Source organism: Centruroides sculpturatus, unplaced genomic scaffold (assembly GCF_000671375.1).
Source record: "Centruroides sculpturatus isolate CEXI.00-Female unplaced genomic scaffold, Cexi_2.0 scaffold900, whole genome shotgun sequence".
In the NCBI taxonomy this organism is placed as follows: Eukaryota; Metazoa; Arthropoda; class Arachnida; order Scorpiones; family Buthidae; genus Centruroides; species Centruroides sculpturatus.
The window spans coordinates 51,667-65,382 of NW_019385286.1; the positions used below are offsets into that span (position 1 = coordinate 51,667).

Here is a 13,716-nt window from a genome sequence, read left to right on the forward strand (position 1 = left end):
GACAAAAGGTTTTCCATAAAAAGAAAGAGACCCACCAAATATAATAACCACTGGATACTGGATAACGAGCAATTACTTACTGTGAGACGGTCACAATGCTGGGCTTCAATTTTAACAGTATCTTTAATTTATTTCATTTAAATTATATACTCTTCTTCTCAAATTATTAGTGGCTCGCCCCCGTACATCACGCTTTTCCGTTAGCAACGGAGTCGTGCCGGTCGTCTAACTCTTTTCGGGAAAAACTTTTTGAAACGAAACAACGTGACTTCCGTTGCAAATGGAAAGTTCTTATATAGTTAATCGGGACCTCACACTACAAAGACTTCCATATCTGGTCTCGACTTTCGTCTACGTAACTCCGTTCTCAAGATTAATTAAGAAAGAACAGACAGTGGGAATTTATAGGTGTATAATTTTTTTTAAGTTGCAGCCCAATCAAATACTGTATACGATTTGATACATATCGGATACAAGTTTTCTGCCCTCACCGACAATCGAGTATGGTTCAATAATGGCAACGAGACCTACGAACCCAGTAAATCTGCAAGGTACAAGGCTACCAGGAGGGCAGACCCTGTTGAGTTTCCGGCAAGAAAAAGTATTTCGGACGGAGAAAAAAGAGGAAGGAAGGAATTTGGCAGCGCGACAGAAAAAAAAGCCAACAGACGAGGCCGACGAAGTAATACGTGGCCCGCCACGGACGTTTTAGGTATTTCGGAGGGTGACAGAGGAAGGGCCCCTTGGAATCGACGTCGCTTCTCCGTCAAGAACAAAAGGAGCGGGAGAGGCCGAGGTCCGATCCGGTTAAAAGGACCGGAACGTAATCGACCGTTTCCGGGATAAACGGTAAATAACGAAAAGAAAAGGAGTGAAAGAAATAGCTTTGTAAGAGGATTTTAATGGGAAGTCGGTCGACCGAAAGTGGTAAGGCTGGGCACGTGCCGAACACGTGCCGCTCTCCGCCACCGGGGTGCGTGGGGCAGCGGCGCGGAGGCCGCGACTCCGGCGGTCCGGACCGATGCCGGTTATTTCCGTCTACGTTTCCGGAAACGGACGGAGATGGCCCAGGCTTATCCGACCGGCGACGTTTTTCACGGACGGAACTAGCGATATTTTGTCTCCGCGCCTTTCCGGAGATGAAGCGACGGAGCGGGCCCTTCGGTTGATGGAAGCGGGGGCCGCGCCGCACCCGACGTTTTCGAACTAAGCCAGTCGTCGTCGTCGTCGACTTCCTCCCACTGGGAATCAGCGCGCGCCGGGCTGGGACGGTAGGAGAAAACGGCCGGAAGCCGTTTAATTCCGATACCGAGGGAAGCGGTAGATTAATAAGTATTACGGGAGGTGGAATCGATGGCGCTGTCCGCTTCAAACGACGTTCGATGTGGTCGGAAAGACGCGTACGGGCGGAAGCGGAGTGCCTTTTACACCTTTGGAGTCTCGGTCAGGACGCCGGATGTTCCTCCGAATTTCGAAATTCTCCCTCCGCTCCGTGACCTTTACCGGTCGGTAGCCGGGAAGAAAGGAGATTTTCGGTGAAAACGAACGGAAATTAAAAGCCGATTAGATCGAACCCACCGACGGACGTTTCCGCGAAAGGGAAAAAATCCGGGAGGCGACGGATGGAAAGTGGACCCGGTTCTTATTCGGCCGTTATTTATTGGCCAGATAATTAACGGATAATCAAGTGGGAAGGTCTCGCCGTCGGCAGATTATATAAACCCGCTTATCTTCCGGCTAGGCGCCGGGCCGTTAACGGACGTTAATTACGCCGCAGCCGAAGGGTAAATTACGATTACCGGGTATCGATCGATTAACCGTCGGCCGCCCGTTCCGTTTCAGATTCGATTATCCGGAAAATCCCCGGTCTGGTAAAGAATTCTCCGGGTCGGAGTTTAACCGCCAACGGCAGCCCCCGCCGGGTGACACCGAAGAAAAACCGGCGTTTCTTAGATTAACGGACGGAGGGAAGAATTACGGTGGTGCGGTAAGTGCCGTCGGAATTAATTGGAGAAGGGCCTCCGATCGAGAGGAAAAACGGTAAAACGTCGGTTCCCAAATCCCGGGAGGTGGCCTACCTCCGTCGCCTCCCACCGTTCTCGTCCGGCGTCTCTTCCGACGGTAAAATTGACCGCGTTTCCATAGTAACCGCAGACGGGTCCCAAGTTCCGAAGCGGGGAGAGAGAAGGACGGTCCCGTCCCATCCCCTTTTCACGTCTCGTCAACAAATGCCACCATTTGGATTTTAAACCCCGCCGCTTCCCTCGGTCGTTCCGGGGTTCGGGCCCGACCGCCGGCCAACGAAGCGGTGTGTTTTCGCCTTTACCGGTTGGATGGATGTCCAAGGCTTTAAACGACGGAAAGGCGTCGATGGCTTATTTTTCGGCGGAAAATCGCGGACGGCAATTTGGCGGCGCGTTATTTTCCTTTAAAGTATTCATCGATTTTTAAGTTGGGATCGGACGGAGCGGTAATAACTTATCGGAGGTCTGCGCGCTTTCTGCCGATATTTGATCAAACGGCCTATTCATTTTGGGCGGAACGTCCGTTTGTCTACCCGATGAGTCTTTCCTACTATAAAATGTTTAACCTTTCGATATTTTCTAAATCAGTTACGGAACTAACTAAGAAAGAAAAAAAAATTCCGGTCGGGTTAAGGTTATAACCGTCAGAAAAAATTGTTAACGGCGCTTAAACTTTCGTTTTTCATCAGAAAATAAAAAGTGGAATTTAATTAAGTCGATGCCTAACGAAAACTTCGACCTGCAAATTTTTATCCGGCGAAAGAAACGGGCGTTTTCATTTACGAAAAATTAAATTTGTCGGTCTGGCCGCGGTTTTTTCCACGGGACGGTGGGAGACTCCTGCTTCTTGCATCACTGTCTGAAAATAACCGTAACATTCATTTATAGCATTCTACCTGTCAAAAAGGCGCGGAATTCCGGGGTTTTTAATCTGGACCGCCCGGTTAACAGCGGGCCCCGGAAGGGCAAGGGCAGGTCCAGGTCTTTTGTAAAAAGTAAATACGATCTGGTACAGAGAACGGACCGACGAACTCTCTTCCCGCGTTTAACCAAGTCGGAGGTGATAACGAAACGTCGTCGATTCCTAAGGCAAATTCGAATTACTCCGGCGCTAAAGGTGTATAAACCGGCAATTAAATTAACCGGAAATCGGCCGTAGTTGCATTTAAGACGGCGATTATTACATTTTAACCCATAATTTAATTTTTAAAGTTAATTTTGTTTCCTTCGATCGGAAATCCCCGGTCGATCTTTCCTCCCCGTCGGGATCCGCCCGGATTTATGGAAACGTCGAGCGACGGGGAAGACGCCGGAAGACGTCAGGGTAAATGTAAACCCGCAAATAGGGAGGCCGACGGAAGGAGAAGAATGATTCCATCCGTTCCTCGGACGTTTCCCAGACGGAAGTGGCCGACGTCCGGAATATTCCTGGGCGCCAGCACGATTGGGCTTTGGACCCGCCGCGACAGGCCGGAGTATATTAACCCGCCACCGCCAGGCCGGACGCCATTTTCTCCACCGTTTCCCTTACTTTCCTCCACAACATCGTCCACGTCGAGCGCGCCCAGCCGGAGCAATTAGCCCTTTTTCCACCTTCTCTCTCCTTAACTATCCCTTCCGACTTCACCACCGGGATTTTCGGACGGTGAGTTTGTCGCGTTGCTCCATGCCTTAGTGTAAATGGCGGGTAAAGTACGGCTTTGGGCCTTTCGTTATTACTAGACAGGTCGTGGGGCTTCTCTTTATCCGCCGAGCAAAAACTCTACCGAACGAGGCGGAAGATCGACTCGAAATCGGGCTACTCGGTCGTCCGCCAACAGAAAGGGATCCTCCCGATTATCAGGACGAAAGGCGGATGGTGGCACTGGTTCTTCGGCCTCTTCTGGCCGAAAATTTTCCGGCCAGAAGAGACCGGAAGTGACGTCCTCTGGCCTAGAAATTTTCCGGCGAAACGCCTCAGACGACGGAGGGGAGACCGAACCCCTTCGGAATTGGCGGCATTGGCCAAAGCCATAACTCGGCCGTCCGTCGGAAAGCGCTTTGGCCGTTCCGGGGACCCGAGGAGGTAGGAGGAGAAGGAGACCGAACGTTTCGCGGCAGGAACGGGGAGAAGCAACTTCGCAGGAAGAGGGTAGAGAGTGACTTTCGTCTTAATAAAAGCCGCGTCCCGGACGACCAGAACGGAACGGCCGTAAATGTACGGTAAAGGGAGTCCATTTTGGAAAGTCATCGATTTCCTCTCCGACGTTTCTTTCCTCCTCCGGTTTAACGTCGACCGTTTTCTTTTCCTCCACCTGGGAAAATTCGCTAACCGTCGAGTAACCGGGGAAGGAAGAAAAAACGGACGATTTTCCGACGGCAACGAAGGTAGGAATTTCCCTCCCTCCCACTCTAATAGTTATTTTATTTGCCCGTAGAGGGCGCTTAGCCGACGGCCTGCTTACGTATTTACGGACGGCGCCCGTCCCCTCTTCCGGCGGCTCCTCCCCCCGCCGAGAATGGATCGGCCGGTCACTGCGGGCAACCTCCAATCCGGGACGGGAAGACGGCCCGGGGCTCGGGTTATTGGTGGCGCGCGACAAGTTGTTGCCGGGCCCGGAACCGGCGCCGCATTTCGAGCCCAGTCGGCGTGGACGCGGGCCACAGGGCGCAAATTTTCTTCCGGGTCGGGACCTCGACCCCGACCTCGACCTTCACCGGCGTCCAACTCCCGCCTGGGAGTAAACGCTCCTCGACATGGCTCAGTTGTACGATCAATACGTTTACAAGGTAAGAGCCTTCTGCTTCTCTCTCTCTGCTTACTGACTTCCCCGACCACGCGGCGTCGGACGAGAAAACCGCCTTCGGCCCGAGTCTGGTGGATGGGAAGAGAGTCGACACCCGAAATTCGGGTCTTCCGGGGTGGCCCAGCGGCACGGCGTTGCCCGTCGGCGGCTGGGGGGAGTGCATGGAAATAGAATTTTAACCCAGGCGTTTTGCGGCCGAGTCGAACGGAATTTAGCCGGAAGGAAAGTATAAACTCGGCCCGTAAATATCCGACGAGAATAAAAGTACGAAAGAGTTTAACGGCCGCCGGTCGAAAGGAAGAATTATTTACTTTTCAAGGCGGAACGTTAATTATCGTACGGTGGGTAAACCGAAAAGTCGGGGGACGGACGCCTCCCGGGGAACGTCGGCGGAGGACGCTTAACGGGTTAATTAAAGGCCCGTCGGCCGCCCGAATTCGGGGCGGAGCGGAGTCCGGGCTCTCGTCGGCCACATGTCGAAGGGGTCGGATGTCGGACAGGTGGCCGCCACCTTTCCCGCCTTCCATCTGTCGCGCTCCGGTTTGGGTGAGGATTCTTCAGCCGGAGAAAGACCGTCGGCCCTCCGGCCCGGGAAGTTTTTCCTTCCGCGCGGCGGGCCCGGACCGGACGATTATCCTTCGGGCTGGGAATCCGTGGAAGAGACGGGCCTTTCCTCATTTTCCGAAAATTAAATGCGCCCGACGGCCAACTTACCGTCTTCGACGGCATATCATTTCCCGAAACTCGGGCCGCCGGCCACCCCCGCCGCCGCTTTGGGTCGGTCCCGACGGCCGCTTCCCGGTGGCCGTGGCAACCGTCGGACGGAGCGAAAACGAAGACAAATTGCCTTGTTTGCCGACTCGTTCGACTTAATGGGCCGACGTCGATTAAAACGCCTTTCGTTTCGGCCCCAGACCCCTTTCCGTTCTTCCCGAATGGCCTGGCCCGAAGCCGATAGGCTTTTCTTCGGGGACGGACCCGGTCACTGGACTGGGGACTTGGTAAAAAGGGAGGTGACGATGCGTTTCGGTAACGATCCGACGGTCGGACGGAAAGGTTGTCTCCCTTCGTTTCTCTGTCTCCGGAGAGACGGGATACGAAAAATTCCCGTCGTGTATCGCGCGTGGGAAAATTAGTTTCGTAATTTTAGAAAAATGTCCGAAAGAGGGCGAAGGCCGTGCGTCGGAAGGTAAATCGATAGACGAAACGCTTTTCTTCCAGGATGGCCAAAACCGTTTCTCTTTTCCTGTAAATAAGAAAACTGCGCCGGTTTTTCTTCGCCGTCTTCCGCTCCTTCCCAATCGTTTAACCCCGGGGTATGTTTTTCTTCGGACCGTCCATCACCACTTTTAGAAGAAAGGAAGGCGGAGGACTCTGCAAATCCTTCGAATTTTCGGAAAGGGCAACGGAGGCCGAGCCGAAAGTCTCGGTCGAAACGCTTTCGACCTCGGAATTAAGCCGGATCTCCGTTCTCTCCGCCTCTCCCCTAAAATATTGGACGGTGCCCCGATCGTTCCTACCTCCGCGGGTGGTTTTCTCTTACCCCGTTGGAAAAACTGCAATTTTTCCTTTTCGACCGCGGACCTTTATTCCACCACCCATTACCTTCGACTGTTATTTCGAATAAACAATAACGGACGAGTTTTATTAATTAAAATACAAAGGAAGTTGGGTATCGCTCTACGAGTAACCACCGGAGAACCCAAAGGCTAATGGAAAAACGTTCGACCGGCGTTTCCTAACCGGGAAACCCGGATGGGTTCCGGTTAGGAAACGCCGTTTTTCGAGTTGTCGGACCCGGTCCTCGCCGTTTGCCCCTCTCGATGCCCGCGGGAAAAAATCAAAAGAAAAAAAAAATTAGACGTAATCGTCGACGTTTTCCGACTCGTCCCACGGCACTAGTAATAATTGTTATTTTAAACCCGTTTCTTCGCCGTTGTCCAGAAAGCGGAATCCGCGCCGTTCCAAAAGCCGTATTTTGTAGAGAACAATAATCTTGTTTATTGTTAAGCTACGTGTTAGCGGAGCAGCGAGTACAGTGAAGCGTCGAGACAGAGAAGAAACGCGCGTGCGTAGTAGTTGTTGGAAGAGAACGTCAAGTCGGTGATACGCGTGTGGAAAATAGTTATTTTACGTAGTACTACTATCGATCTGGAATTTTCCAACAATAATCGAATACGCTGGTACCTGGTACTTTCAACTTAATTCGTTCCGGGAGGTCGTTGGAAGACCCAAGCAATTTTTCCCGTAAGAAATAACGGAAAGTCGATTGGTTCCCCACCCCCGACTGTACCCGTTTCGATATACCTAAAGCCGCAAATACCCATTATTTAATGTAAAATTAACACGATTCTAATAATAAAATTATTAGCATTGTAAAATGAACACGCTCTCTAATAATAAGTTAAAACTGGAAAACAGTAAATAAAATACGTAAATAATGCATAATAAAATGCAAATTGCAGTTACCGGTCGCACGCCGTGGACTTTGGCGTCTTAAACGAATTCCCCACGCCTACCGCTTTTTTCATAAGTTCCTTTTTCATTTCGATTGCCCGTACTGCGCCCTTCCTTTTAGACTTTTTCGCTTCCGCACCTTTTTCGGGTTTTGCGGTTAACTGGCAAAAGTTCTATTGAATCGAACGGAAAGTTTTTGCTTATTTTTAACGACCGTCGTTACTTAACGTAGATGCGTAATTTAACTGTGACGGCGGTGAAATTGGACACCACCGTCTAATGGTGCTAATGGCAAATCGTAGTCTTTGTTTACAAGCTTATTTTAAACTTTTTACTTCGTATCTTGTTCGAATAAAATGGAGTAGAAATGTCATCGAATAAAAAACGTATCCGGCATGCTACTATAAGAATTTCGGAAAGGATATAACGCTGTACGAACGGGACAAAAGGTTGGTAATATGTACGGGGAAGATGCTCCCGAGATTCGAATATGCAAGTATGATTGAAAAAGTTCCGTTGCGGAAATTTGAACCGACGGATAAACAACGTACGGGGCATTCGAAAGATGCCGACGAAGAAAAGTTGCCGGAAGAAATTGTTAAAAATCGACGAAAAACACAATGTATATAACCAAGCGAAAACAGTACCGAAAACATACCGGCGTAACGCGGAGTCAGAGACGACTGGCATTTACGGTTCGAGCGTATTTTCGGTACGAGTACGGTTCGAACTCCGAAGCATCGTTGAAAATCCCAGGCAAATTTTTGTCGAATTTAGCGTTGGAAGTACGAGATACCACCGTAACGTTGAAATAGTATTTCCGGAGGCATCTCCTTTCGACGCACGGCCCGCCAATTGCGTTGCGTTATCCCGTTAATACTATCGTCCTACCGGATACGGGACGGAAACGAGAGAAAATACGACTAGCCCGACCATCAAAAGCCATTATCGATGGGTTTAAAATTATTCGTGGTAAAAATCAATATAAAACTGAAAAACGAATTAAATTCAAAGTTACCACATAGCCCACATTACTGTACCGTACGGTACTTTACTTGCGTATACAGTATGATAGTTGAAAATTAAAATATATGTTCTCCAATAACTGGAGACAGTCATTCTTTTGGAACTGGTAATTGGTCTAAAATAAAATGCTTACGGTTCAGGGCATGTTTTGCTCTTACAGCTTGACGGGCAAACTGGAATAGAGCAACACGGCCAAATATTTCACGTCAAACTATGATACTATTGTTTCCGAGATTGCGTTCCAACGGTGGTCACTATCCTACAACATCTTGTTGCTTTCGAATGTACCGTACTCGCATTTGATCTTCAAATAATTATTTTTCATTAAAAAATTTCGCATTCTCACGAATTCCAAGCTACTTTAATATTTATTGCATTTTAATCAAATTATCAAAAGGAAAACCAACAAAAATTCATCACCGGCAATTACTATTTTCACGCCATTTTCGTTTGGTCGAAGGTGTGTGGCAATCGAAAGAGTAGTTATACTTAAATACTTTCGTTCCTCGCATAACGCGCTTTTTCTCACTTTCCTTCCGCTTTCGCCTCGTAAATCTCTTCTCCTACTCTTCTCTTTTCCCATTATTTGGAGGTGCCGACCTCGCGTCTTCTTCGCTTGTACTTAGACTCCTGGGTTCGGATCTGTCCGGGCGGCGCGAAAGTACGGTAATTTGCCGATCCGCGCTGGATTCTTCCCCGCGTAAACCCATCGCCACCGGGTTATAAAGAGAAGCCATCAACCCTCGAGACGTATTTAAACCGAGGAAAATGGATAAAGTCCCGGACGAAAACAGAAGACGGGGATTTCGGCGGGGGCGCATTCCTCTAAAATCTCATTTACTCCCAGCGTAAGCGGCCTATGGCGCTTTCGTCTAGCCACGCGCCACCGGGTGACGAAAAGTAAAAAACAAAAAAATAATTCATTTTTACAGCCAGAAACGGGGAGCACCGACGGGCCGGAAACGTTATTCCGACGCGTACCGTGCCACCGAATTGAGTGTAGTCGAATCTTTGGTCAAACGTATAAGACGAGTTTTGGACGAAACGGCCGAAAAGAAATTCTGCAACGACTTTTCATACAATTTGGCGGCACAAGAAACGCTCGATTATTAAAAACCGGATCTCAACTTTTTAAACTACCGTCAGCATCTTTAAAAAGTCCGATAGAAATACAAGTTTTTCACCCATAGCACTCTCGTAGGACCCGTTTACGAAAATGCCTTTCAAATTTCGTTCATTTTTATAAAGTCTAAAATCATAAAATAAAATCGTCATATATTTAAAAAGTCTCTTTTAAATGCGCGTAAATAGGAAAAAAAATGAAAGATAAAGTCGCGTTTCCTTCGGTTCCTGCCAAGCGAATAGGGTTAAAGTTCACGCTTCGTTGTACGAGTCACATCGTACGCGTCGGGATAACGCTGGAAGCCCGTCGTCCGCCCCGGGTTTGCGGGGGGTAAAAATAATCTTTCTTTTTTACTTTCCGTCATTCGGTGGCGCCTACACGTACGCGGACGCGCGTGGCTAGGGGAAATTGCCGTTTGCCAGTGGTAAATCGGGCGGGAGGAATACTTCTAACCGTCCATTCTCTACCGTAAAAAAACCGCGAATTTCAAAGCCAAGGAGAAAGTGTTTACTTGGTCCACGCTCTCCCTCGCTCCTACGTCGTTCAACCTTTCTCATTCTATGTCTGACACGGCGAACTAACCCGACGTCGGTTTGGGCACGAGAGTTCCGGATCTTAAAATGACTAATTAGAAATTCGAACTAGGACCCCGATAATTTTCCTGGGAAAAACGGCATCATTTCCTTATTTGGAAGAAAACCCAACGCCGGACTCTACATAGGACATTCGGACTGTGGCCGCCGGCAGGAAAGAGAAACGTCTCCTCCTCCTCTTTCCGTTTTAAATTAATTGCCGAGATCCTAGCCATCCTCCATCGGTTCGAACGGAAAGCGCGCCTATGCCCGGTCCCATTCGCCCCTCATGCCGAATTTCGGGAGCCCAAATGGGAAGAAAGGTCGGGGACTTTTGTTTTCCGGGCATTAAATTAAGCCCGACCGCGGCACGGGTCGCTCGAGGAAGAGTCGATCCCCATCCTCCGTTTTTTTCGGCACCGGAAACGACCGGACGACGGAGTACGTTTTCGGTACGTTTCCGCGGCCAAGATGTTCCGGGCCACTTCCGCCGAGAATACGCCGGTGGGAGAAGATCGAAGAAAACCCTCGGACGAGAAAGGGGAGAAGGTAGTTTTTCCAAACTTCCGGCCCGGGTACCGGAAGGAAGACTTTTAACTCTCCCTCTGGGCACCCGCGAAGAGTAAGTAAATAAATATCTTTTTACTTTGCTGGCCTCCTCGGGCCGTGCTTACATTTTAACCGTCGACGAACTTAATTATTTCTTTACGTGTTGTGCAGTACGTACGGAATAATAGTAGACCGACCCGCAGATAGCGAAAGCGTAGCACGTGCATTTTCGGCTTCCGCCATAAAAAAACCCAGACTCGAACGGTACAAAAATTGTGCTTCCCCATTGGCGGAAAGGGAATCGACGTCCCGTTTCGTCCGTTCTTGGGTGGCGTTCCTTTCTCGCGTGTCAGTCGAGAAGGGAACGACGAAACGCACGTTTACGGCCGGGGAATACTTTTATTTGGGATTTTCTTGGGCTCCGGAAAGGAAGGCGGACGTTTTTTGGGTTCCATCTGCTTTCTGGTTTCTTTTATCGATCAGCCGGAGACCTTTTCAATTTCGGAAGAGAAATAAACCAGGAAAACCAGGCATGGAGGATTTCGGGAGACGGACGCCCGGCGGTAAACCGGGACCGCCGGACCGCCCCGCCCGACGACAGGTGGACGGCGGAGCGCCCGCCATCTGTCGACCGTCGGGGGACCACCTGTCGCCGGCCGAGACGGCGTTCTTCTTTGTTATCCGGCTCTTCCTTTCCGGCCTCCGGCGTCCCTCGGCCCACTTCTTTCCGAGAGAAAGTCGTCCCGACGGAAGCCGATTCTTCGGTTTGGTTAAATAAAAATCCGCCCGTCGGACCTAATTTTAACGTGTTAAAAATTTTTTAAACGGCATCATTTTTAACATTGGGGTGGAAGAGGGCGGGACGTCGTCGTTCCCATTCTATACGTGGCTACTATATACGCCATTTAATTCTACATTTCGTTACGTTAATCGGGCTTGGAAACGAAGAGAATGCGGGAGGTGGTCACCCCCTAAAATATCGTGAAGATGCGCCTACAGAGTTTCCGTTCTCCAGGCTAATTACCGGACGAAATTCGAGTGGCCAGACGGGACCGGTTAATTAAAAGCGTTTTAAAAAGGAAACAGTAGATGGCGCCATCGACATGAGACGCTCCGCTCTGCTTCCCTCCCTCTGTCCGGGATGGTCGAGTCCAGATTTCGAAATGGCGGCGATGAAAGTACGACACATGGTCGGAAGCAGCCGACCGTCGGGCCCTTTTTGGCCCTCGACCGTGGCTTTCTGATAGTCGTTTCTGTTTGCCGTCCGTCGGACCGAGTTCCGCGCAAAAAAGGTAAGGGAGGACGGATGAGAAAGGTCGGACGAAAGGCGCGGCGGTCGCGGACGGCCGTCGATCCGCCCGGCCGCCGTGCAAGGGAAAAAGGTCCGGGAACGTTCCTCTGGGCTCGGCGGCGGGACGCGTTAAGTCGGGAAGAGGGACGAGACTGCTTGTATCCTCACCGGAAGCGGAAAGACGTTTCGACTTCCGGCGGTTATCGACGTGACCGATGACCGACGGGATTTAAAAATTATCGGCACTTGGTATTTGCGGCGACGTCGGCCTGCTGGGAAGGACCGGACAGAGAATTTGACGGCTTTTCGATCGTTCGGAGGTGGAAGCGTAATGGGACGGTAGTAAACTTACGACGTAATTAATCGAGGAGGGTCAATCCGTAAGGACCGGTAAACGGAAGGAGGACGAGAGTTTGGATCGACCCGACGGTGACGGAACCTGCGTCTCTGAACCAATTTCGCCGTACCCTTCGGAATAAAATTGCCGATTCGTCGGCAAACGACCATTTTTACTCGCCCGATCTTCGGTCAGTCGTAAAATGTAGCCCAAAAGTCGACGGTCTCGTCCGGTAAATACGAAAAGAACGGACCTCTGGAAGGTAATATAATTGTTAGTTATCCACCCGGGTTTAAAGATTCGGCTTAAACACCTTCCCCCTAGCCTAGACCCTAGGGTGACCGGCGTCTGTATGTACTCTGAAGCCAAACCGGACGCCTAGGCTCCGCGACCGGACTTCCCTCCCGTACGCGTTAGAACGCCAACTCGTATCCACGCCACCTTCCGGCCTGGGAATTTCGCCGTTCGAAAAGGAGGAGCGTTTTCGCGGTTTCGCCCGGCCACGCCACTTTTCTACTTACGTAAATATGTAGAAAACATTAGCGAAAGAAATTTAAAATATCGAAGTCTAGGGAACGCGCCATCCGAGAATACCGTCCAACGAAGATCACTTTCCATTTAGCCGGACCCTTTACGAAAACCCTCGGTCGGATACGCGTTTTCTGATTTGTTTCCGTTCGATTTGTCGATCCGCTTCTGTCTTTTAATATCTTCGAACGACGGCAAAATAAAATGTCACTGGCAACCCATCCCGTCGTCCGGAAAACCGCGGCGGAGCGGCAGTTCTTTGCCTCCACCTGGCCTGTAGCCCGTGCCTTCGGCGCTGCCGTGCGGTTTGGCGTTGGAGTAGGCCGCGCCTCCAACGGATACCGAAACTTGAATATTACGTAAAGAAGTTTGAGAACGGGCGCGGTTGTATTCGGCGCTAAGGAAATAGGAATATTTCGGAAAAAAAAAAATGAAACGAAGAGGCGCCTCTTGAGGCAAACACGCGGAACTTAAGCCTGGTACGTGCAGAAACGCACGACGAAACGGTAAGCTAAAACTTTCCGTTCTTTTTTTTTTTCCAATTCGCGTGTATTTACGTGTGGAAATTACCTTAAAGTTGAAACGCGCGCCATCTGCCAGCCGTAACGGTACGTAGGCCACGTGCCGGTAGTCGAAAATGGCGCCGACGGGATTGCTTTGTTATATCGATTAGTTTCTAAGTTTGCTTACGGTCTTATCGCAGCACAAAAGCCAAGAATTTGGATAGGAAAAAGGGCACTTGTGCTGTTTAGTGAGTATGGCTATCTGAAAGGTTTTCTTCCACAAAATTAATCAAATCTAGACAAATTTCACTCGAATATTTCCAAAACACGTATAATTTGTTGGAAATGATCGATACAGTAGATCCCCCTATAAGACGGTAGATACGTTCCGTTCTTTATGAATCAATTTTGTAGGAATCATAGTTTACGGACTACGGCTGTTTGAAAGGTTTTCTTTCATAAAATTAATCGATTCTAGACTAATTCGACTCAACATTTCCAAAATACGTATATTTTTTTG

General features: G+C 49.7%; 1 protein-coding gene across 1 annotated transcript in view; it reads left to right on the forward strand.

Annotated features, from left to right (window-relative positions):
• Positions 1–4,760: 4,760 nt before the first annotated feature.
• LOC111637198 (TOX high mobility group box family member 4-like) overlaps positions 4,761–13,716 on the forward strand; it is a 46,768-nt gene continuing 37,812 nt past the window's right edge. Inside the window, exon 1 of the mRNA XM_023382628.1 lies at positions 4,761–4,793. Coding sequence (XP_023238396.1) covers positions 4,761–4,793 — 33 coding nt within the window. The remainder of the gene's footprint in view (positions 4,794–13,716) is intronic.